Raw genomic sequence first — 24,971 nt, forward strand, 5'->3', positions numbered from 1 at the left:
GAAGAATATAATGCAACAAGAGAAAAAATTGAAAGCATGAAAGAAAAGCAACATAGATCCACAGGTTCTAATCTCTGCTGAGAGCAGTCTCAGAGGAGTGAACTAAAAATGAATAGGAAGAAATAATCAAAGAACTAATAGAAGAAAATTCCTCTTAGATTAGAAAGACCCTGTGAGTTTGAAGCAAGATGACTGAAAAAGATCAATATCTGTTTATGTAATTGTGAAATTTTAGAACATCTGAAATAAAGGGAAAACTTTAAAAGCTTGTGAGAGATAAATATTTAGAATACAAAAGAACAAGGCTAAAATTAATGCCAGTATTTTCATTTTACAATTATAGAAAATAAACTAATTGATAAATTTATTTTCCCAAATTTTGAGGGAACGTAACTTTGAAAGGAGAGCTCTCAATTTTATTAATGTGTAAAGGCATAATAAAACATTTTCACACATGCAAAGATTCATGAACTTTATTATTCATGAACCACTATACAAACAAATGGAGAGTTGAGGATGACTGCAAGGTTTTGACTGAACACCTGGAAGTAGAGAATGGCCATAAACTGAAATGGGGAGGACTTCACCAGGAATAGACATTTGAGAAGATCAGAAACTCAGTTTTAGACATGTTAAGTATGAGATTCCTCTTAGAAATCTAAGTGGAGATATTGCGTAGACAGTTGAATGAATGTACATTTCTGGATTTCAGGTAAGATTCTGGTATGGAGATAAAGATTTGGGGGTCAGTTAGCATATAGTATGTTATTTATAATATCATGAGACTGGATAAGATCATGAATTGAAAAGATAAAAGATTGTCTAAGGATAAGCACTAAAACTTTCCAACAGTTACAGAGAAAAGAAATCCAGATTACAGAGGTCTAAGACAACCTCCTTTTAGGGTCTCCAAGTTAAATCTTTAGCTGAGATGGTTATTGTTATTAGGCCAGGAATAATTTTTTGGTTTCTTGTTGACTTAATCACATATCCTAGAACCTCTCCTTGGTCTCCTGATCACCAGACTTTTTATTGCAGGCAGCAGAGAGTCTTGGAGTCTGAGACCTGGCCTAGTCTTGCCAGAGAATATGCTCAGCATAGCGCAAGATAAATATTATGAAGTTGCCTGTGTTGGTCGGAGTCGGGCAAGTCTTTGGTCTCTGGAGGCCATCTACAGTGGTTGTGTTAACACAGAGGAAAACCACAGTGTTGCTAGAGATCTAGAGAGGGTCATGAAACTACCATTTACATGTAACCCAACCCTGCAGAGAGCGGGTCTACAGAAGCCATGCTGTGAGATGGCATATTGAAATGATCTGAAGAAACAAGTAGGGAGCTAGTTGAATCAAGCTCCTGTTTTTGGTCTACAATATGAAATGTGCCTGTTTTGCAGAAAGTTTATCTTAGCTTTAATATTTTTGAAAAGCAGGGACAGCCAGGTTTTAAAAACCAAGAGAGGTTAGTGTTCCTGTTTGGTCGTAGCTGCTAAACACAGGCACAGGCTACTTGGTTTTTTTCTTAGACTGCTTTTATGTGTCCTTTTAGTGCAGCATTTCCGAGAAAGCTACTGGTAGAAACAGCAGATATGGGAACATAGGTGGTGCACTGATGTGGCATTATGTATTGATTCCCATGGAAACCAGAGACTATACAAGGAAATGAGAACTTCAACAGAAGTATTATTATTTTTGTTTCAGAAATAATAGAAGATAATGTATCTATGAAACAAAAACAGGATGGTGGTTTGGACATGGTGGCTTATGCCTATAATTCCAACATTTTGGGAGGCCGAGGTGGGAGGATTGCTTGAGGTTAGGAGTTTGAGAGCAGCCTGGGTAACATGGCGCGGTCTAGTCTCGAATAACAGTAAGAAAGATTAGCTGAATGTGGTGGCACATGCTTGTAGTCCCAGCTATTTGGGAGGCTCAGGTGGGAGGATCGTTTGAACCCAGGAGGTTGAAGCTACAGTGAGCCATGTTCATGCCTGTGCACTCCAGCCTGGGTAACAGAGCAAGATACTACCTCAAGATAAAAAAAAAAAAAAAAAAAAAAGAACAGGATGATATAAAGAAGAATATTCAGTGAACAGTAACCATTGTTACTGAAAATTAAAATATAATAACAAAAATAATTGAAGGAAAGCATTGGAAGATGAAGTTGAGAAACAAAAAGCAAAAGAGATGAAATATTTGGGAGAAGAGATTAAGTTCATTTGAGAATCAATCAAGGAGGTCAAATACCAAACAATTAAGTGCTCTAGGAAGAGATCACAGTGATACAGAGGGGAAGTAATCATCCAAGAAAATGATTGAAGAATATTTCCCAGAAACAAAGAATATATTTTCAGATTGAAAGGGCCTATCAAGTGTCCAGCACAAACCTTTTTATTTTGAAATACCAGAATACCAAAGACAAAGAAGTTCTACAAGCTTCCACAGAGGAAAAAAGTAGATCACATGTTAAAGAAAAGGAATTCAGATTGTTTCAGACTTCTCAATAGCAAGACTTCAAGCTAGAAGACACTTCTGAAGGAGATTAATTTTCATCTTCGGATTCGTATCTGCTCAACTGTTAAGTGTGAAGGTACAAGAAAAGACATTTTCAGACGTGAGAGGCCTCAAAATTTTTTTTACCTTCCATGCATTCTCTCTCAGGAATCTATTGGAGGATGTGCCCCACCAACATGAAGGAATAAAGAACAGAATCATGGGATAAAGGAAACAGGAGATCCAACGCAGGAGAGAAGCACCTGGATTCCCGAAATGATGGGGAAGGATGACAGCTGTGCCCAAGGTAAAGAGGGCAACTAGTCCAAAATGAAACACATCAGAAAACTCCAAGAGGGATTTGTAGAAAAAGATAAAATTAAAAGAATACTTGGTGTTCCAAAAGAGAAATGTCTTGTGAGGCCATTTTGCCACTTGGAAGAGATTTGATGGTTGAATTAGTAATAAACACCTAAAAATCTAACCAGACAAAACAGATTAACTCTAGGGGAAACAAAAAGTTGTACAGAAATGAAAAAGCAATCATACTATGCTACAGTGGCTCACATGTGAGGTAGGGGTCATGATATATATATTTTTTCCTATGCTGATATTCTATTGTTGCATCGTTTGCAGAAAAGACTGTCCTTTTGCTCTTGATTGGTTTTGAAATCTTTCTTGAAAGTCAATTGCCCATAGATGTATAAATCTAATACTAGCATCTATATTTGTCCATTGATGATTATATCCATATGCTCATACCAAACTCTCTTTATTACTGTCATTTTTGAAACCTGGCATGACAAGGTTTTCAACTTTGTTACTCTTTTTCTAATTTATTTTGGGTATTCTAAGTACTTAGCATTTGCACATAAATTTTTGAATCAGTTTGAGAGTTTCTACAAAAAGCCTACTGGGGTTTTGATGGAGATTACATTAACTGTATAGACAGATCATTTTGAGGAAAAATGACATCTTAAAAATGTTGACTCCTTTAGTTCATGAATAAGGTATATCTTTACATTTTTCTAGGTTTTAAAATTTCTTTAGCAATGTTTTGTAGTTTTCAGTATACATAATAGTACAGCATGTTTTGTTATATTTATCCATATTTTATGTTTTTTGAGTTATGGCACATGATATTGTTTCTTTCTTTTTGAGATGGAGTTTCACTCGTGTCGCCCAGGCTGGAGTGCAGTGGCGTGATCTTGGCTTACTGCAACCTCCACCTCCTGGGTTCAAGCGATTCTCCTGCCTCAGCCTCCCGAGTAGCTGGGACTACAAGTGCGTGCCACCACACCTGGCTAATTTTTTGTATTTTTAGTAGAGATGGGGTTTCACCATGTTAGCCAGGATGGTCTCGATCTTGTGACCTTGTGATCCACCCACCTCGGCCTGCCAAAGTGTTGGGATTACAGGCGTGAGCCACCACGCCGAGCCCAATATTGTTTCTAAAATTTCATTTTCCAGTTGTTTATTGCTAATGTACCACTTTTGAATGTTGACCATCTGTATCAAGAAACCTTGTTAATTAAATAGGTTTCCTTTCCAATCTCTTTCCAATCTCTGCTTTTAAAAATTTTATTTAGTGACAAGGTCTTGCTCTGTCACCCAGGCTATGAAGTGCAGTGGCACAAATATAGCTCACTGCAGTTTAGAACTCCTGGGCTCAAGCAGTGCTTCTGTCTTAGCCTCCCCAGTATGAGGGACTGTAGGCATGTGCCACCATGCCCAGCTAATTGTTTAAAAGATTTTTTTGTAGAGGTCTTGCTGTGTTTCCCAGGCTGGTCTTGAACTCCTGGCCTCAAGCATCCTTCCACCTCAGCCCCCTCCAAAATGCTGGGATTATAGGCATGAGTCACTGCTCCTGGCTCTGTGTTTTTAAATTCTTTTTCTTGCCTTAATTCTACTGGGTAACTCCTCTAGTGTTTAATGTTGAAAAGAAGTGATAAGAAAGATACTTTTGTTCTCAATCTTAGCAGGAAAGCGTTAAGTATTACACCATTAAGTATGTTGCTGTCTGTGCATTTTTTGGTCTGGTCTTTATCAGGTCGAGGAAGTTTTCCTTTATTCCTAATTTGCTGAGAGATTTTATCATGAATGGTGTTGAATTTTGCCCAATACCTTTGTTGATACATTTGAGATGGTTATACTTGTTTCTCCCTTTATTCTGTTGAAATGGTAACTTATGTTTTTTGGTGTTTTTAAAGCTACAGGGTCTTGGTCTATTGCCCAGGGTGGAGTACAGTGGCCTGATTGTAGCTCACTGCAGCTTCAGCCTCCTGGGCTCAAGTGATTCTCTTGCTTCAGCCTACCAAGTAGCTGGGACTACAGGTGTGTGTGCACCACCACACCTGGATAATTAAAAAAAAATTTTTTATCTTTGCAGAGACGGGCTCACTATGTTGCCCAGGCTGGTCTTGAACTGCTGCCCTCAAGCATTCCTCCTGCCTCAGCCTCCTAAAGTGTTGGGATTATAGGCATGAACCACTACATCTGGCCTATGTTAATTTTTGCATCAGCTTTTCCTCTCAAAGATAAACCCTACTTGATAATGAAGTATTACCCTTTTTATATTCAGTTTGCTAATATTTTCAGAAGATTTTTGTGTCTGTGTCATGAAGGGTGTTTCTTTGTAGTTTTGTATTATTTTCAGTTTTGGTATCAAAGGAATACTGTCCACATAAAATGAGTTGGGAAATGTTTCCTCATCTTCTGCCTTCTGAAAGAATTTGCATGTCATTGGTATTCTTTTTTTATTTCTTTTCTAAATTCATTATTGGCGTGGACTCTACTAGGTATCTTTGTTGGAAAGACACCTGTGAAAACTAGCTATCACAGTACTCCTCTATGTAGACCTCTGGAATTCTTTCTGGGCTAACTCCATTTTTGTGGTATTTTGCCCCCATAAATTTCTGTCTCAACTTCTTCTAATTTTTATCACTGTCTGTCTCCTCCATTCATTATGACTTTTGGACCCAGTACCAGGATCTGGTAAGTGCTGGAAGAGCAGAAAGCTGGGATAGTTATGGTATTCGTCTGTTTTATTTCTTTTTTCTTAGAGATCACAGTCCTGCTGTTCATTGCCTGTTTCTTCAGTGTCTGAAAATAGTTATTTCCTGCATTTTGTCTAGTTCTCTAGGTGTTTATGATGCTAGGACTAGTCTGTTACTTCCATGGCTGGAAGTGGAAGTGTGTAAATAACATTTGCATTTTATAATAATATAATCCTGAATATTGCCCTAACTAAAGTTATGATAGAAATTAGAAAGTGGACTCAGGATGTTTGATGAGGGAAACTGACAGAGCTAAGTTTTCAAGTTGCATAATGTGATGAAATTTAAAACTGAGAAATCAAGAAGTAGCCATATGAATGTATTATTTAGAGATATGGTAGAAAATGACAAAGAATCATCTAAAAGAGTCAACATGATTATTTCTAGGGAGAGGCAACTGGTTGCAGAGGAGGAGGGAAAATGGGGGACTGCTCTTTTTCCTAACAAAACTTGTAGAACCGATTTACTAGAAGCATATTCAAGAAAAATATCAATGAAAGGAGGGAAAAATGATACAGTGGGCAAATGGAAATCATAGGAAAGAAGATATAATAGTACTGATATTAGTCATAATGAAATTCAAGATCAAACATATTTTAAAAGGGCAAAAGGTCCACAAAGTCATGAATCTTTATTTACTTAACAGTACAGCTTTGAAGTATATTGAGCCATTATAAACCCCAGGAGAAACTGACATCCGTATTTATAATGGAGAGACTTCACCTTCTGTATTTTAGAAATAGATGAAGTAGACAATAAAAAGAAAATGGAGAATATGAATAACAGAATTAGCAAGATGTGTGTGTGTGCGTGTGCACGTGTGTGTGTATAACTTTGTACAGATAAATTTGTCACAATTTTAAATACAAGAGCTGTGGTCAAAAAACAGGCCACAATGGAAAAATTAGCCAGTTCCAAAAAGTAAAACTCCCTTGTGTATTTTAAAAATTTATCCTCCTTGGGAGACTTTTTAAATCTGTGGGCTGTTGAATTTCCTTAGTTCAAGATAAAAATTAAGCTATTATTTCTTCAGATATTACCTTTGTTCTCTTTCTTCTCCTCTGTGACTCTGACTAAATATTTTTCAGATTTTTTTTTTCACTGTCTTCTATGTCTCTTAATCTCTTTTCTGTATGTTCTTTCTCCTTAATGCCTTAGTAAATGATTTATTCTGATCTGTCCTCATATGTGAATAGTTTCTTTTGGGTCCAATCTGCCCCTAAATATGTCCATTGAGTTTTAACTATTGGTTTTGTGTTTTCCATTCCTAGAAAGTAATGTTTGCTCTTTTTTTTTTCTCTTGCTGTTATTTTTAAATAGATTATTATACCCCGTAAGTATTTTCAAGGTTATATGCTTTTTAAACAGATGAGCATTATTTTTAAAAAAAATCTTTGCCCAGTAATTCCAGTGGCTGAAGTCTGTGGGCTATGTTTCTGCTCATTGTTGCTCATGTTGTATTTCTTTGTGCTTGGTTAATGTGGCTGCTTCTTTGTTGTCATTGAGAAAATTATTTGTAAGGTTCCCCAAGGACTGGCGTGGATTTGCTCCTCTCTAGAGAGGCTTCAATTTGGCTTCTGCTGGGTAAGCATTGGCATTACGGCTGCCATGTGCTTAAAGGTTTTTGGTCTAGCCAAGCTATATATCTCCATGCTGCAACTCTTCCCTAGGGTTGACTTCAACAATTTCTCCAGGATGATTTTCCCCTACGTACTTTTCCTTTTTTCTTACCTTATTCTGACCTTTCTGTAGTGTGTTCTTACCCTGAGACTATCCTCCGGTTTGTAATTTGTTCTTATCCTGAGCCCACCATTTGGAGGTCGACTGTATCTCAGCTTATCATGAGACCTGTCTTGCCAAAGACTACCATGGGCTGGTGTTGGGCTTTGAATGTTCTTTCTCCTCAGCTCTTTCTCTCCCTACCCCATTTATTGTTAATCAAATTTTCTGTTTAGCCTCTGAATTTTTACTTTCAACCAAAAATTGGGTTAGTATTTTCCTAGTATAAATTTTTAGGATGTCAGTAAAAAGAAAAAAAAAAAAAACTTTTATGTTGTATTTTTCATAGTTTTTAGTAAGAGTTAATTAGCTCTCCATTACTGGAAACCAGAACCCTAAAAAAATAGTATAATAGTATAATCAAATTAGATGTTAACAGCAAAAGGATTTTTTAAAAGTTCATTTACCTATAATACATAAATTATGGTCCTCCATAACTCTTGGTTTAAAGAGATCAAAATGAAAATTACAAATTATTCTAAATCAATAATTGGAACATGACTTCTGAATATCTGGCATGAGACCAAAGTGGTATGTAGCAGAAAAGTTAAGCTGTGAATACATTTATTAGAAAACAACAAAAATCAGAAAAGAATAAGTAATGTGACAGTAGAAGGGATCAGAAAAAATTAGAAAAAGAATAAGCCCAATGACAGTGGAAGGGAGTAAGCAGAATTTTGTGAAATAGGAAAAAAATAAAAAGTTTTTCTATAAAGATTAGAGCTGGTTCTCTGAAAAGACCAATAAAATAATTAAAGTCTTAGCAAGTTTAATAAAAAGTAAAGAGAAGACACATGTAAATAATTACATTTGGAATAAAAGTGGAAACATAACTACACATATGGAAGAAATTAAGTAATTACACTAGAAACTGCAAACCATGTTAACTAGTAACTTGGCAGTTTATCACTATTAAAAATAATGTTATATCTAAATACTTCTCCATAGGCAACCTATTTTACGTTAGTTTGATATGTAATACACAGTAGTACCTTTAAAGAGAAATTTTCTGCTTGTAACTTTTCATTTGTTATTCCTATATATAAGTTATTCCTAGAAATTTAACATGTGTTTTAGTTAAAAAGTTGATCGGGTAAATGATGAGTTGATGGGTGCAGCACACCAACAAGGCACAAGTATACATATGTAAAAAACCTGCACGTTATGCACATGTACCCTACAACTTACAGTATAATAATAATAAATAAATTTAAAAAAATAAAAAAAAAAAGTTGATCGGATGTATTTTTCCCTTTTTTTTTTTTTTTTGATACGGAGTTTCACTCTTGTCCCCCAGGCTGGAGTGCAATGGCGTGATCTCGGCTCACTGCAACCTCCACCTCCCAGGTTCAAGTGATTCTCCTACCTCAGCCTCCTGAGTAGCTGGGATTACAGGCACCTGCCATCACACCTGGCTAATTTTTGTATTTTTAGTAGAGACAGGGTTTCCACCATGTTGGCCAGGCTGGTCTGGAACTCCTGACCTCAGGTGATCCGCATGTCTTGGCCTCCCAAAGTATTAGGATTACAGGCGTGAGCCACCGCACCCAGCCTGTAGCCTGTATTTTTCTTTCTTTCTTTCCTCCCTGCCCTGCCCTGCCCTGCCCTGCCCTCCCCTCCCCTCCCCTCCCCTCCCCTCCCCCCCCTCCCCTTCCCTTCCCTTCTGATTATGCATTTGCTATTTGATTAATAAACCTTTTGATTATGCATTTGCTATTTGTGGTAAGCATATTTTATATTTTTCAGGTGTTAAGATTAAACAACTAGTATTTATAACTTCTTTTAAGGTACTGGAACAAGATATATTTGGAGGGTAAATTGTAGTAGAATACTCTGTCTCTTGTTGTCCTGTGTTTGTATCTTTTGTATTATGTAGCAGTTATGTTCCAACGGCATTGACTTTGAAGCCTGATGGAAATATATTTCCATAGGAACAAAACTTGGAATAACATAGCAAAAAGACTCAGACAACAATATAACTCAGTGTTATATGCTCAGCATGATGGTGCATCAGTAATATACTTGATAAGAGTTGATATTGCAACCTGATTTTTCTTGTGTCACTCTCCATCAATTTTTTTGTGTTTGTGCATTTTCAAATATTACATGACTTTGCCTCATGTTTAATCAGTATTTTATACAACTTCATATAATGCTAACAAAGGAAAAAGCTTGAGGGTGTTTGTCACATTCTGCCAGTTCTCAGAAAAATCTAAGTCCCAGAAAAGTTACATCATTGCTTCTTACACTATCTGTGATGAAGAATCAGATTTTTCTTTTCTTTCTTTTCCCCTGTGTGTTGAAGACTGATATAGGTTGCTATTATATATGGCTAGTAGTCATATGTTTGACTACATTGAAACATATCTTATTCTGCAGAGTCCACTGGTGATGTACCTGAATGTTGTGGTAGTGTCAGTTGCTTTGAGAGTTTCTGAATGCTTATCTCAGTTTTTGTACTTTCCTTGTTATGGACTGGTAAAATGCAGTGCATCAACTATACTTTGAAACCAAACTAGGAGCAATCCATATGTTTGATCCATTCAGGCAGTGGGGCATCACTATTTTAGATGTTAGTGAAGAGCAACAGCTTTGAAATGAACTTAATTGTTTTTTTGTTTGTTTGTTTTTGAGAAGGAGTCTGGCTCTGTCACCCAGGCTGGAGTGCAGTGGCACAATCTCAGCTCGCTGCAGCCTCCGCCTCCGGGTTCAAGCAGTTCTCCTGCTTCAGCCTCCCAAGTAGCTGGGATACAGGCTCATGCCACCACACCCGGCTAATTTTTAAAAATATTTTTGGTAGAGACGTGGTTTCACCATGTTGGCCAGGCTGGTCTTGAACTCCTGATCTCAAGTGATCCGCCCACCTCAGCCTCCCAAAGGGCTGGAATTCCAGGCGTGAGCCTCAAACGAACTTAATTGTAAACGCTTCAAAAGGAGCTACCCCAGGAATTCTAGGGTAGAAAACATCTTTTCTAGGTGCAAATGAAAAATTTAAGTTATAGAAAAGTATTTTAATTAGTTAATATGTAGTTTGCTTTTATATCTTTTTACATTTGTGCCTTTAGAGCTCCAAATTGCTTCAAGGGATTAAAATCATCCAGGCAGATAGATTAAGACTTGAAAGAGATAATTAATGTAGGTACAGAAAAGTAAGTGGAGAAGAAAGTTTTGAGAGGAAGCATTAAGAAAAAACTTAAATGTGGAAGACTACGTAATTGATTGAGGAACTGAACTTACCTTAATAGATCTTTAACAGTTTGGTTCCTTAAGTATAAAATGCAGGAAATAATTTATGTTTTAATTTTAAAAAGTGTGTGTGTGTGTGTTTGTTTTGGTGGCTTTTAAAAGACAGAAATGCTAAGTTTTCAATTCTGGAGAGTAGCTTTTGATGTTCGCTTGGCACATATTTATTGAGCTTCTGAAATCATACTAAATTTATATATGATCCTGGAGAAAGTCCTAAAATCATACCAAAATCAGGTAAATTACTAAGCAAGCTGCTTTGTGTGCCTTCCACTCACAAATAAGTTGGAGTACACCAAACAGGATCAACTAACTCAAAGATCCAGATTCTTAACGTGGGAATCAAATGGTATGGGTGTTTATATCCTACCAAACTGCTAAGGATTAAGCCTGACTCTTTTTTGGGTCACCAGCTCTAATTCATTGATGATAAGATAAACTATGAAGAGTATTAAGTTTTCTTAAAAAGCAGTAAGTTAAAATCGAAAGTGGGAATAGAAGGGAAAGAATAGGGTTTTTGGAGACCTCAGGGTATATGCTACTAAAAGTTGAGAACTATAAGGTAAAACCTTACTTTCTTAATTGCCATCAGCATTAGTCTGGGTATGTTCACAAATTTGAGAGTTTTTTTTTTTTTTTTTACACTTACATATGAAGAGATGGAAGTTAACTTTACATTAAAATCGTAGCAAAATTTCAGGCTCGTGGCTATTTCTTCCACCATTCCTTGTTTCCACCTTTTTTTTTTTTTTTGGTTTGGCATTATTTCTGTTGTTCCCCACTCTTATATTCTGATAGGTGCCAATTTCCCAACCAGTTGAGTCTCCATCCCTGGAATCTCTTCCTATCCAGTTTAACATATTATGGCATTTAATGTGCCCCTGTGTTGGTGTTGTGTGTGCAGGGGTCTGTGGCGGGGGGGAAGAAAAGAAAAAATAATGTGCTGCATCTTCCATTTATCATGAACTATTTGTTTTTAGTAGTAATAATTGGCTTTTGAATACTTACCTGCAGGACACAATGTTAATCACTTTATAGGTGAATAAATAAAGTACTGTAGTTTCCATTTTACAGATGAGAAGACTGAAGTAGAAAGGTCATATGACTTTACCAAAGTCACTCAGATAGTAATGGCTGAGCTAGGATTCAGTGCCAGCATTCTGTCTCCAGAGCCCTCATTTAGTAGCCCTGGCGTTAATAGTAGGAATGAAAATGGTATCAAAATGCTAAGAAAGAAACGATCACACAACAGTGTGATTGCTAGTATTTACTGAGAGATTACTATGTTCCGGACACAGTAGTAATTGCTTTAAGAACAAATGTGTAACTTCATTAATCTCCTAGCACATAGTAGTAGCTTTTCATTAAATATTTGTTAATTATAATATGTAAAATCCACATTTAGATGCAAGAACTTACACTCCTTGCCTCTTACGTAGCCCCTTAGAAGCTTAATCTTCCCATAAACTCTGTTGGACACTGCAGGGAATATCAAGATTGGTTTGTTGTTGTTTTGCCTTTAAACCGTAGATGTTTTAGCACTAAAAGTGGTCTGTGCTAAACTCCAAAAGTTTTTTTTATTAGAACTATTTTATTTAACATTTATCTTTTATTAAATAAAAAAAATTTAAGCAATTAAAACATTCTCATAAATGGAGAACGTAACAAATAACCCACATACCCACCACCGAGAATCAGATAATTACTTATGCAGTTTTTTTATTTTTTAATTTAATGCTAACTTCTGTGTTTGTTTCATGCTTAAAGCCATATCCAGAAGACCCAGCAGTTTATAAACCACTCTCCCAGGAAGAACTGCAAAGGATAAAGAATGAGAAAAAACAGAAACAAAATGAGAGAAAACAAAAAATATCAGAAAATCGCAAACATTTGGCTAGTGTACGTGTCGTACAAAAAAACCTCGTCTTTGTTGTAGGTTTATCTCAGCGCCTAGCAGACCCAGAGGTAAGTCCTCTTGTTTTCTTTGTCATCTTGATATTTTTTCTGTTTCCTTGTCTTACTTGGAAATAATAGTTGACCCTGCTCAATTGTGTGATTCCTCACATTATATCTTAAAGGAGAAAATAAGGAATTACTTTGAATAGTTGCTAAGAAACCAATGACCAGTCGTGATCTTAGGCAAGTGTCTTAATCTGTCTTGGCTTCAGTTTCTTCAGTTGTAAAACTAAGGAGTTGAACTAGATTTCTAACGTGCTGACAGTCTGTTAAAACTGGATAATGATTCGATTTTGCTGTTAAGGCTAACATGTGACATGAATACTCTGTTTCTTTCCTCTTTTCTGTATCTATATAAGGACCAGCAGTGGAGATGCAGTTACTTGAACCCACTAGAGATTTTAGTAACCTAGATTTTAAAAAGTCTGCCCAAGTAGTAATTGTTGGTTTTTCAGACCTGTTGCTATACTGTATCATCATTCTTTACTTACTCATTTTAAGCCAGTTTGGAGGAAGAGGGAGAATTTGGTAATGTGAAATAAAGGACCAATTTCTTTGTCATCCATTCAGGGGGAGGAGAGAGCTTAACCTTATTTCTTAGTACCTCTTTTTTCTCTTCTTCCGCCACAAGCCTTATTAGAGTAATGTCGAACTCATACTTTCCTTGAGGCCCTTAGATAAGCATCTGGTAATTTTTAGTTTCTGATATACCATGAGATACTGACTAGATTGTTAATAAGGCAAATATAAGCTGATCGACAGGCAGAGTGTTTACTTGGTAGGAGAGAGCTGGTTTTGAGGGATCTTCCAAAAGATCCTTGAGAAGAGTTTAAAGTAATATTAGGCATGGTACCCATCAGAAGAAAGATTGTAGTGAACATGCTTAAGGAGGTAGGAACCTTTGGACTTGGCTGAGCGTGTTAAAGGTCCCAGAAGGAGGATCTTTAAGGAGTATAATGTCTGTTTTTGTAAAAATTAATTTACCTGTAATCCCAGCACTTTGGGAGGCCGAGACGGGCGGATCACAAGGTCAGGAGATCGAGACCATCCTGGCGAACATGGTGAAACCCCGTCTCTACTAAAAAATACAAAAAACTAGCCAGGCGAGGTGGCGGGTGCCTGTAGTCCCAGCTACTCGGGAGGCTGAGGCAGGAGAATGGCGTGACCCTGAGAGGATGAGCTTGCAGTGAGCTGAGATCCGGTCACTGCACTCCAGCCTGGGTGACAGAGCAAGACTCCGTCTCAAAAAAAAAAAAAAAAATTATTTTAAAAAATAGTTTTTATTGATGATGTGTTTATATGTGTTGCAACTATACAGGTCTTCAAAATCAATATGAAATGATTTTGACCCTGTGAAAGTTGGGGACATTACTAAGAAGGATCTGTCATGGATGATAAACATGGAGGCAACTCAAGAATTACTAGGACCTAGGTCCAGGGATGCTGGCAGTCATTAGTTATGTGATACTCAGGAGACCAAGTTCTTTCCAAATCCAAAGGAGTGGTCTAGAGTTGATACAGAAAAAAACTTCTTCAGTAAGAAATGTTCAGCAAAGAGCTCATTTTGGGTGTATGACTCAACTTCTGTAGCCAGTTCTCCCTCTTTTTTTTTTTAAGCTAGTGATTATTCCCCAGGCAGACAGAATCCTACCTCAGCTTTGATCATTTCCTTGAACAACACCTCAACTTTGCACTAATCCTTTTATCTCCGTCTTTTAACTCTAAAATAGAGTTAAAAAGGTGTGAGCCACTTTTTTTCTAACCACAGGGCACTTCTATATACTCCTCTAACCAGTGGGCACTTATGCCAGTATTTACTCATACTAATCTTACTGATTTAGAATCTAATTTTTTCTTTTTTTTTTTTTTGAGACACGATCTCACTTTGTCACCCAGGCTGGAGTGTAGTGGTATGATCATGGCTCACTGCAGCCTCAACCTTCTGGGCTCAAGTGATTCTTGTGCCTCAGCCCCCCAGGTAACTGGGTCTACAGGTGCATATCACCACACCTGGCTAATTTTTGTATTTTTTTGTAGAGATGGGGTTTTGCCATGTTGCCCAGGCTGGTCTTAAACTCCTGAGCTCAAGCAATCTGCCCGCCTTGGCCTTCCAAAGTGCTGGGATTACAGGTATGAGCCACTGCGCCCAACCTAGAATCTACTTTTGCCTTTCTGAAAGTGCAGTTCCAGTAAATGAATGGAACTTTTATCTTGATTTGAGAGCTCTTGGATATGGATGTTCCTGTTTTTATTAATACATCTTGGATCTGATCAACTGTAGTACTGGAGGCATATGAAATAGCATCCAAAATTTGGATGAAATTAAGGCATAGACTGAATATGATATTTGGATTATAAGTTTCCTACCTCTTCTTTTGGGCATGTGATTTATAAGAGGGTTGTTTGTTTGTTTGTTTGTTGCCCAGGCTGGAGTGCAGTGCATGATCTTGGCTCACTGCAGCCTCCACCCCCTGGGTTCAAGTGATTCTCCTGCCTCCACCACCTGAAGAGCTAGGATTACAGGCATGCGCCGCCATGCCCAGCTAATTTTTTTTTTTTTTTTTTTTTTTGTATTTTTAGTAGAGATGGAGTTTCACCATGTTGACCAGGCTGGTCTTAAACTCCTGACCTCAAGTGATCCACCTGCCTTGGCCTCCCAGAGTGCTAGGAGTACAGGTGTGAGCCACTGTGTTTTTTATTTACTTACAGAGATTTCTTATTTCCATTTCAAGTAACTCTAGTAAGATTAATCTGAACTATTATACTGAAGGAAATGAATCTAAGTGGTGACTACTGAAAGAGAGTACTTTATCATGAGTCTATGCTTAAAAATATACTCTACTAGTTTTATATGTTTGAAATAGTTCTTTCTTGGTGAGAGGACATTGGATTTTCTTAAATGAAATAAATGGGCACTTTCCTTTATTTCTCTTGAAAGTCCAGAAAGATCAGAGACAAGTGTTTTGTTTTTTTTAAATAATACCACTTCTAAATAATATCTTTTATAATTCTCTTAATTTGTCTTTATAACCTTTTTAGTATTTGGAAATCTTCTAGTGAAGTTAACTTCACTAGAAAACTCAAAAGAAGGTTCAAATTGTTAGCGTCACTTTCAAGTCAAAGAAGGATCCTTGTAATTTATTTATCTTTGTGAACAGTTTGATATTTGACCTAATTCTGATTGACAGAATAGGAGAGTTTAGGAACAATTAAAGCTTATTTTGAAAATAATTTTTGCATACCAAAAATCTTCATACCAATATTGATTGTCAAATGTATTCATTTGTTGGTTGATAGACAAAAAAAAGATCTTAGAAGACAAGGTAATTAGAGCCAACGATTAGATCAGAGGTAATGATGATCACCCTCTAAGTCCTAAAATTTTAGGTTTGTGAGGACGTAATTGATTTATTCTGCAAATTAATTCTTGAATGCCTACCATTTGCTAGATATTTTGATGTCGGGGGTGGTGGGAAAAGTAGTTAGCAAGCCAGACACAAGCTTACAGACTGGTAGGGAAGACAGAATTTAAGTGCTTACATGTGTGCTGAGTGTTTATAAAAGGAAAGTACACAGCTTTTTGGGAACATATATTAGAACAGTTAGCTAGTGTGGAGATTGACAAAAAGCTTCTCTGAGGAAAGGACAATTAGGGTCAGCTTGAAGAATTAATGGGTGTTATCTAGGTAGCACATAAATAAGAGTGTCCTGGGTATATGTGATAACCCAGGAGAGCAGCTTGTTTGATGAACTGTACTGCTGTAAAGACACAACATTTCATTTTACAAATAAGAAACTGAGGCAAAAGGAAGTTGAGTGACTTGCCCATGGTCTTACAGTTCCTATTCCAGGGTATTCTGTGTTGATGATTACTGTGTTTTTCATCCATCCATTCATCTATTCACTCATTCATCCATCTGATTACCAAGTTTTTGTTTTTCTCTGTAGTGTCTGTGAATACTTGACTCTTTTCCCAAGGAATATATAACAAGACATTTTGGTTACTAGGCATGCCCTTGGACATTTATAATTCTGTCACATGGCCATTTATTTACTATATTAGTAGGAAAACTGGTCCACTGTGAAATACATCGTGACATTGAGTATATAGATAATGTGCCTGTGTACAGAGTGCTCTGTCTACTCTCCATACCCTTTATTTGTTCACTAGAATACTATTTTACTAGTTGTTTAGGCAGAATCTAGAGTGTTCAAGTTAATAGGGAAAGTTTAAATTCATTGTTTTTCCCTTGCCTGGGCAGCCTATTTCTTGTCAACCACTTGCCATTTGCTAATACTTTGAGGCCCACTATTGTTACAAATCCGTGTAATTCTTTTTGTTTAATGCTAAGACAGTTCACTTTTTCAGTAAGTATTTATTGAGTACCTGCAATATGCCAGGCATTATTTAAGACACTGAGCATTCACTGATAAACAAGTAGTAGTAGATAAATAAGAAGTACCTTCCTTTTTACAAAAGTAACAGGATGAGAAGTATTGTGTGCTGTGAAGGCACAAGGGATAGCATTCCACCTTGGGAGGGAGGTATGTACCCCTCTCCTGTCTTTGGGGTAAAGTGCTTCTGGCACAGCAACCATACAGATGCTTCTGGATGAGAAAGACCTCAATCTGCAAGTGATTTGTTTGGCTGGAAGATTAGATTGCAGTGGTCAGAGATAAGGTTGCCAAGGTAAGTGGTAATGGATCATGAAGGGCTTTCTAACCATGCTAAGGAGTTTGCACTTTATCCTCAAGGCAGGGGAAAGCTTTTGAATGTTCTTAAGAACAGAGTGATGTGATTAGATTTGTGCTTTGACAGTACCATTCTGGCTGCAGTGTGAACATGTCATCATAATTACATACCAATCTGATGTTGTTATAAAGGTGTTACACCCAAACGTTGGCCAGAAACCATTTCCATAAACCAGTGGCCTTCAGCCTTGTCAGACTCAGTGTCCACTTTTTAAAAACTAATGTAACACCCCTTGACTTTCATGAAATGACTTCTTGATAATATAATTTGTCTACACACATAATTTGAAAAAGTATATGTAAATGAGGAATAAAAAGAAAGTAGTTATAAAAAGACTATTTGTACATTTAAATGCTTGGACACTTCTTCTCTAGAACCTTGCTATTCAAGGTGTGGCCTCTGGGCCAGTAACATTAATATCACTGCAGAGCTTATTAAGCAAACTCTTCAGCCTTGCTTCAGATCTACTGGATCTGAATCTGCATTTTAACTAGATCATCGGAGGATTTATTTACATATTGAGGCTCTAAACTACTATTTTATCCTCTGTAATAAAGAAGTAAGATACTTGCACCTATTTGTAAAATCATGGACTGTGACAGCTACAAATGCATATTGTTACTGGTGTATGTATTGGGCAACTCAGGTGCCATGAAACATCAATAATGTGATTTTTCTCAGATAACTCTTAGTAAAATTTTAAACAAAACGTGTGTAGTCATCCCCTAATTACATATTATTTGCTTTCCTGTAAACTCAGTGTATGGCAAAACTGGGAAAATACTTTGTAATTATGTATAATATGGAATTTGTTTCTGGCTCAATAAACAGCTTCAGGTATGTCTTGTAGTACATTCAGAAATTGTGCCAGATAATTCTTTGTTGTACGGGGCTAGCCTGAGCCTTGTAAGACATCTCTGGTCCCCATCCACTGAACAGCAGCAGTCTCTCCCAGTCACTTTAACTGTCTCTCCCAATAAAAGCTTTCACAAATTTCCAGACTGCCCCTTGAGTGCTTCCCTCATTGAGAACTACTGCCATAAACCTATGATGCTGATGCAGTACAACCTGTGACCAGCCTCACTGAACCCTTTGGAGTAGCTGTCTTAGCTATGAGGCTGGTTGCTGAGTTGGTATTCATCCAGCTGGAAGATTGAATACAGTTCCAAACTCCACTAGCCAGAAAGCTTTTTCAAACTCTGCTCTTCTCTCTTTATCAACCCTGAGACTTTGCTACCAATAACCTAAGGGTCATTGTGTTAGCCACTATTACTATCATATCCCTCAGGGGTTTTGGGTGGAAAAAAGATTGAAACTTAGTGTAATTACCTCACCTTCTAATCTGTTAGAATTGGCTACAGGAAACGTAACAGTTACCTTATACTTCCAAGCACCTAAAATAAAATATGGTAAGATTAATTACTTTCTATTAATTAGGTAGAAGACTAAGAATTAATGATACACCAGCCATAGATTTATTCATGAAGCTTTGATTCTATCAAATGCAGAACAGAATAGCTAAATTATAAGTCTGTAAGAATATTATCAAATATGAATGGAAAGAAATACTTTACACACACTTGAATAGGTACATGCAGAAAGCTTTCATTTGGAGAGAGCTTGCTATTTGGAGAGATTGTAGGAACAGTAGGTTTAAAGGTACATTCTAGGAAAACAAAATTTTTAGGTAGTTGCAAATTATGGGAGATGTCTTTTTATCAAGTTACATACTGGTCAGATTAGCCAAGGTTAAGTTTGTAAGAGAAGCTGAAAGAATGCATGTAGTGTTCACAAAGTAAAGGAGATGAGGTACGTAGGGGAAATAACCACCAAGAAGTAACCAGGTAATAAAGAAAGAAACATATAAATCTGTTTCCCAAATGTTAAGTACCAGGAAAAGTAGGGAAAAAACCTCATGAGACGGATGAGATTGGTAAAATTGATTGACACAGGAAACTGTATGCACAATGATAAATCATAAAGCATAGAGGGTTGAGTGGGCACTCTTGTTATTTGAAATGTGTAATTTATAAACAATGTTATATACAATAGATTTATGAGTAAAGACTGTTTCTATGTCTGTTCTTTCAATTCTGTCTTTACCTTTAATACATAATTCTGGTCATTGTTTTTGAAGAATTGCTTTCGTATAAGATCATCTCTTAATGGCAGTGTACTTAAGATCTTTGATCTGTTTTGCGTTTAAGAATACTGTACAGGTAAGATCCCATAGATACTGGAGCTGTTAGTAGAACGTAGTAGATAATACCAATTAGTGAGTCTCAGTTTCTGTTCAGTGGGTCAAGAAAAGAATAGCTTTTAGACTCTTGATTTCCTGTAGGTTAGCTATACAAACTGCAATTAGGAGGTAGTGACATTTATTAGAAAACTTTAAAAATTATTATTTTCCTTTTGCTGAAGAGGGATGATGAATGTCTCCATTATAAGGATAAAATTGTTGAAAATGGGGACAGTTTATACCTTATTTCTTCTTCTTTTATAGGTTTTAAAACGACCAGAATATTTTGGGAAGTTTGGTAAAATACATAAAGTTGTCATCAATAATAGCACATCATATGCAGGCTCACAGGTAACTAATTTTAGGGATGTTTGCCTTTCCTCCCTAAGGTCTGTGCTTGACCTGGGCTGTTCCAAAGGAAACTTTGCTCTCTGATTAGAAAGCTTGAGGGACAAGGACTTAAGCAGTGTAGTGACCTCTGTTGGTGGGGTGGGGGATTTTTTGGTGCTTATTTGACCCTTCTAGGACTTAACAATTAAGAGGGAAATAGTAAAACAAACATTTAGTGATGGAGTAAAGGGGAGGGGGAGGTGAGTCTGCTATCAGGCAATGTAATAATTAGATGAGGATTAGATAGTGATTTCTAATCTGTAATATTTTCAGATATTGAAAATAGTATCTTTGTTATGCTGGTGTTATCAGAATGGTTTTCTAGATTGCATTTATTTTTGAGAGAACATAATTTGACATAGTCTTTAAATCTTATTTTTTAATCTAAATTTTAATTTTTTAATAACCTTGACGAGCCTGTCAAATGACTTTTTAAAAAAATAAATGCCAAGCCAAAGTAATATTTTATTCACATATATTACAGTATTCTTAAAATCAGATAAAATTCATTGAGTATTATTACTTTCAAATGAGCTAGTTTAGTGTTTAATCAAAACTGCCACTACTACTACTAATTATTGTCATTAGTAATAGTAGCAGTCAAGGGCTTTAGAATTCCCTAGGTTGCAGTACAATTTTTTTAGTATCGTTTAATTTGAAACTAATAACAGTGGAATGGGATTTTTTCACTTTAGGGTCCAAGTGCCAGTGCTTATGTAACCTATATCCGGTCAGAAGATGCTCTCAGAGCCATACAGTGTGTCAACAATGTGGTAGTAGATGGCAGAACACTTAAGGTAATATAATCCTCTTGATCCTTTTTTTTTTTTTTTTAAGGGAGATGAGATAAAATATAGTAAGTAGAGGAGAACTGAGCATTTATATATTAAATTTGACTGTTAATTTGAAGAGTTTCTCTTAGGGTTCCATACCATCTATTATAGCTAATTTGTTTACTGCTGATTTCTGTAGGGTCCTCTTTTACCAGATAGGAATAAACACATTCATTATTAGGGGATAATCTTTTAAAATATTGCATTTTTACATATATTTTATTTTGTGATAATAGAACCATTATTTTCTTCAGAAATAGGTAGTCCTTAAATATATGGACATTGATTCAGGTTTGAGTGAGGAGTCCCACTAAGCAAAGCTTTATGGTTAATGGAAGAAGGATGGCATAATTAGAAAAAGGAATTTGCCTTCTTATGTGTCTAACCACTCATAATATGGAACAGATTTTTTTGGTCTATCTCCTCTCATGATATTTGGGGAAGATTTGGGTGTTCAAGTTTTGGAAACCATAGACAGATGTTTCCTTTAGTTCTTCCAAATGAGCCTCATCTATAATAAATCCTGCTAATAATAGTTTAGTTCTCTAGTATTTGCAGCCATATTTTTTGTTTTGTCATGTTTGTGCCTCATTTTAGGTGACCTGAAAACACTAAACATGGAGATTCTTACTGTGTTGTCAGTTCACATTGAGTCTTCTTTTCCTTTACCCCTCTTCCTCTTGCAGGCATCTCTAGGTACAACAAAATACTGCAGTTACTTCTTAAAGAATATGCAGTGTCCAAAACCTGACTGCATGTATCTTCATGAATTGGGGGATGAGGCGGCCAGCTTCACAAAAGAGGAAATGCAGGTAGTAAAGTCATGTGAATTACCGACTTTGCAGAAAAGGGAGTACTTTTTTTTTTATTAGTTAAAATTGCAAAAGCAAAAACTATGGATTTGATTTTGTAAAAACTGGTATTACTTTAAAGTAGCATTTTCCAAACAAAGTGTTTAATGGAAGGTGAGTTCTGCAGGATATTGTTACAATAAAAATGTGTCTTTGGTCAACTAAGTTTGAAATGCTAGATTAATGAAGATGAACAGGTTGCTTTAAGACTGCTCAGAGTCCTTAATATGCTAATACATATCCACGAAGGGAATTTACAACCAGAACTTAGTTGACCAAGAAAACACTTTGGGAAATGCTATTTTAAGAGGAATGTCAACAAAATGAAAGCTAAGTGGGATATTGTAATTATTCATTAAACCAATCTATACTCTTTACAGAGCTTGCTAGAAAATAATACTGTCAAACAGTGCTGATAAACTAATATTATTTTTACAAAATTATTCTCCCCATGGAAGTGTCCACTAAATCAGTATCCTGTAAAGGGTGAATTGAAGGCTTAATATCCTATGTTCTTTTTTACATTTCCTCTTCTCCTGTCTCCTTTCAATTTGTAGTATAAACATGCCTTAACAAGTAAAAAGGTTGACCATACGACATATTAAATGAGGATTATACCAAAGCACAATGCTGCACTTCCCTATTGTAGATGAGGACTTCAGATTGTTGCTGTGGACTTTTCAGGAATACTTCTCATTTAGAAGGTGGGGGGCATTCATTGCTACCTTTCATTCTCCAGGTCAAACTAGAGAAAGTCTGGTAGGGGCTCCTTTAAGAAAAGATTGTTAAATGGAGTATTACTTTTTTTGACTTGGAGCTAGTACAGATTAAATCCCATTATAATAAATACATCAGAGTTTTCTTGACAGTATGGTCTTTATGATTCAAAAACAATGTTCAAATAAGATCTATCTGATATTTAATAAGGACAGATGGCTTAACTGATTTCTTAAAAAATGCTTTTTTTGTTTTTTGGATGAAACCTTCTTGAATGAAATCTAAGGTAGAACCATTTCAAACTAAATTTTAATTAGTAGAGGGTATACTTTATTCACATTTCCTGTCAATTTCTATCAGAATTTTCGAGTCCCACCCAGTTGATCTCATTTAAAGTAATATTAAACAATAAAATAAAATGTATGGGCAGTCCTTTGGAACTTGTTTGTAATGGGATTTAACCTGTCTTTATGAACTGCCCCTGTAGAGTCATTTTAATATCAAGTTGAGCTCTTTATGGCTTTCCACAGATATTATTGAAAGCCGTATCTCCTAAAGTATTGATTCCAGAAATAATTTTCAAGACTTTTCGTGTTTTAAAAATGTAAATTTCAAATCTAATGTATTTTTAAAAATAATTTAAAACTTATTTCATAATGTTGTCCTGAATTTATCTTGCTCTTCTGTAGCTGAGTTTAAAATTACTTTAAAAGGGGATTTTTTGTTGTTGTTGTTAAAACACTTTCTTGATGTAGGAAAGAAATTTGAATAAATTTTATGGCAAAAATTAGAAAATCTTTCCTTGTTACTGCATAACTCAAAATTTAGTGTCATAGGAAATATTTATAGGTCCAACTGAAACAAGCAAGTTGCCTCTCAGAACAGGGAACGATGCATTGTGCAGTATATATGACATAATTACGCCCAATTAAATGCAATTGCCCTCACTTGTTATTGTTTTGATTTGTTCCGTTTTGGTTTTGTTGTATAACATCTATTTAGACCATAATTTTTAAAAAGTTAACATCCCTGAAGGTAAGTAAAAATACTCTTCCAGTCTAGATATACATGCAAATAGTAAAACGATACTCAAAGTAATTTCATTATCATTTATTTTTGTGTCTAATTAGCTTCCACAGGCAATCTTTGCCTAATTTTTCCCATAATATTTGTGACATTGCCTTTTGATGTACACCTACCCAGCTAGAGTAAGCATAGCATTCTCTTGTGTATAGAGCAGAGGTTGGCAAACTTTTTCTGTAAAGGCTAGTTAGTAAATATTTTAGGGTTTTTGAGCTGTGTATGTAGTCTCCTGTCACAACTACTTTACTCTGCCTCTGTTGCACTACTATACTCTGCCTCGGTAGCAGAATGACAGCCAAATACGATATGTAAATGAATAGGCATGACTGTGTTCCAGTAAAACTTTATTTACAAAAACGGGCAACTGGCTTTGAATTGCTGACCCTTGGTCTAGAGTTTAAAATACATTAATTTTTATTTTACGTTTGATAACCGTAGAAGAAAAGAGAAAGTAAAAACTAATTCATGGAAGTTTTACTTAGTGTCAAGATAATGAAGAATATAGTAAAACTGTTCATCTATGTGTTACTTCAAGTGCTAATCTCCAAATTAAAAAGGAGATTCATGAATTTTGGCTGATTTTTCGGAAAACTCAGTAATGACCTGTTACAAGACTTAATTCTTACATTAAAGACTTGGAAGTAGGTTTAAAGTGGACCTTACACTTTTTGAGCTAGCAAAAATGTTCTCCCCTTAATATGCTTTTCTGTACAATAAATGGGTTGATGAAATGCCTTAATTTATCAGATATATATCATGTAATTTTGTTGGAATGACTTTCATTGATCTAGAAGTTTTGTGATATCCTCACAGGTTTCTCTTACTTGTTTTATTTAAAAATTTATTTAAATTTTATTTATTTAATGTTTTATTTTTAAAAAATCTTATTTGTTTTATTTAGAATATATTTAATAATTCAGAAGATTATTCAGTATTTTATACTAGCCATTTTGTGAATCCCACTGCAGTTTTAATTTATTCTTTCATTAGGCGGGTAAACACCAAGAATATGAACAGAAGCTACTTCAAGAATTATATAAATTAAATCCCAATTTTCTTCAGCTATCTACGGGTTCAGTTGATAAAAATAAGAACAAAGTGACACCACTGCAGAGGTACGATACGTAAGTATTGATACTCATAGTCAGACATCTTACCTTCTTATCAGTTGATCTTCTCTTTTCATTTGAGATCTTTTTCAGGCAAAAGCCTTGTTGACAAGGTCTATCGTTTATGCAGAATTGTTTAGCTGTATGGGAAATGTTGAGTCACAGTTTCTGGGTTTGAATGTTTGCTGCCTATTCTTCCCTGGTAACACTTCAGACTAGCTTTTTGATGGGTTCACCTTTTGCAGTGATTTGCAGACTACTCTGAGCCCAGGGAATACTTTCCTTGTTAAAGAGAAAATTAAGAGATTTTAGGTATTAAAAGGCTCTGATTACCTAATTGAGGTCTCTCTTGATATAATTAGGGGGAGAATACTATAAAAGGGAAAGTGGGTGTTATCTGAAGGAAGCCTTGTGTGTTGGGGACACAAATATTCAAGAATATCTAGTTCCAGGAATCACTAAAGTTATTTAAATCC

The 24,971-nt window shown here is 35.9% G+C and overlaps 1 protein-coding gene across 7 annotated transcripts in view; it reads left to right on the top strand.

Annotated features, from left to right (window-relative positions):
* CNOT4 (CCR4-NOT transcription complex subunit 4) overlaps positions 1–24,971 on the top strand; it is a 144,275-nt gene that overhangs the window by 70,406 nt on the left and 48,898 nt on the right. For 3 of the 7 annotated variants that reach the window (XM_009203911.1, XM_009203912.2, XM_009203913.4), the window contains exons 3-7: positions 12,332–12,529; positions 19,777–19,863; positions 20,598–20,699; positions 21,422–21,547; positions 24,377–24,510. In XM_009203911.1, coding sequence (XP_009202175.1) covers positions 12,332–12,529; positions 19,777–19,863; positions 20,598–20,699; positions 21,422–21,547; positions 24,377–24,510 — 647 coding nt within the window. Of the gene's footprint in view, positions 1–2,654; positions 2,794–12,331; positions 12,530–19,776; positions 19,864–20,597; positions 20,700–21,421; positions 21,548–24,376; positions 24,511–24,971 lie in introns of all 7 variants that reach the window. The other 4 variants (XM_003896633.3, XM_003896634.3, XM_003896635.5 and 1 more) reach the window with 2 other exon arrangements.

This window comes from Papio anubis, chromosome 4 (assembly GCF_008728515.1).
Source record: "Papio anubis isolate 15944 chromosome 4, Panubis1.0, whole genome shotgun sequence".
NCBI lineage: Eukaryota > Metazoa > Chordata > Mammalia > Primates > Cercopithecidae > Papio > Papio anubis.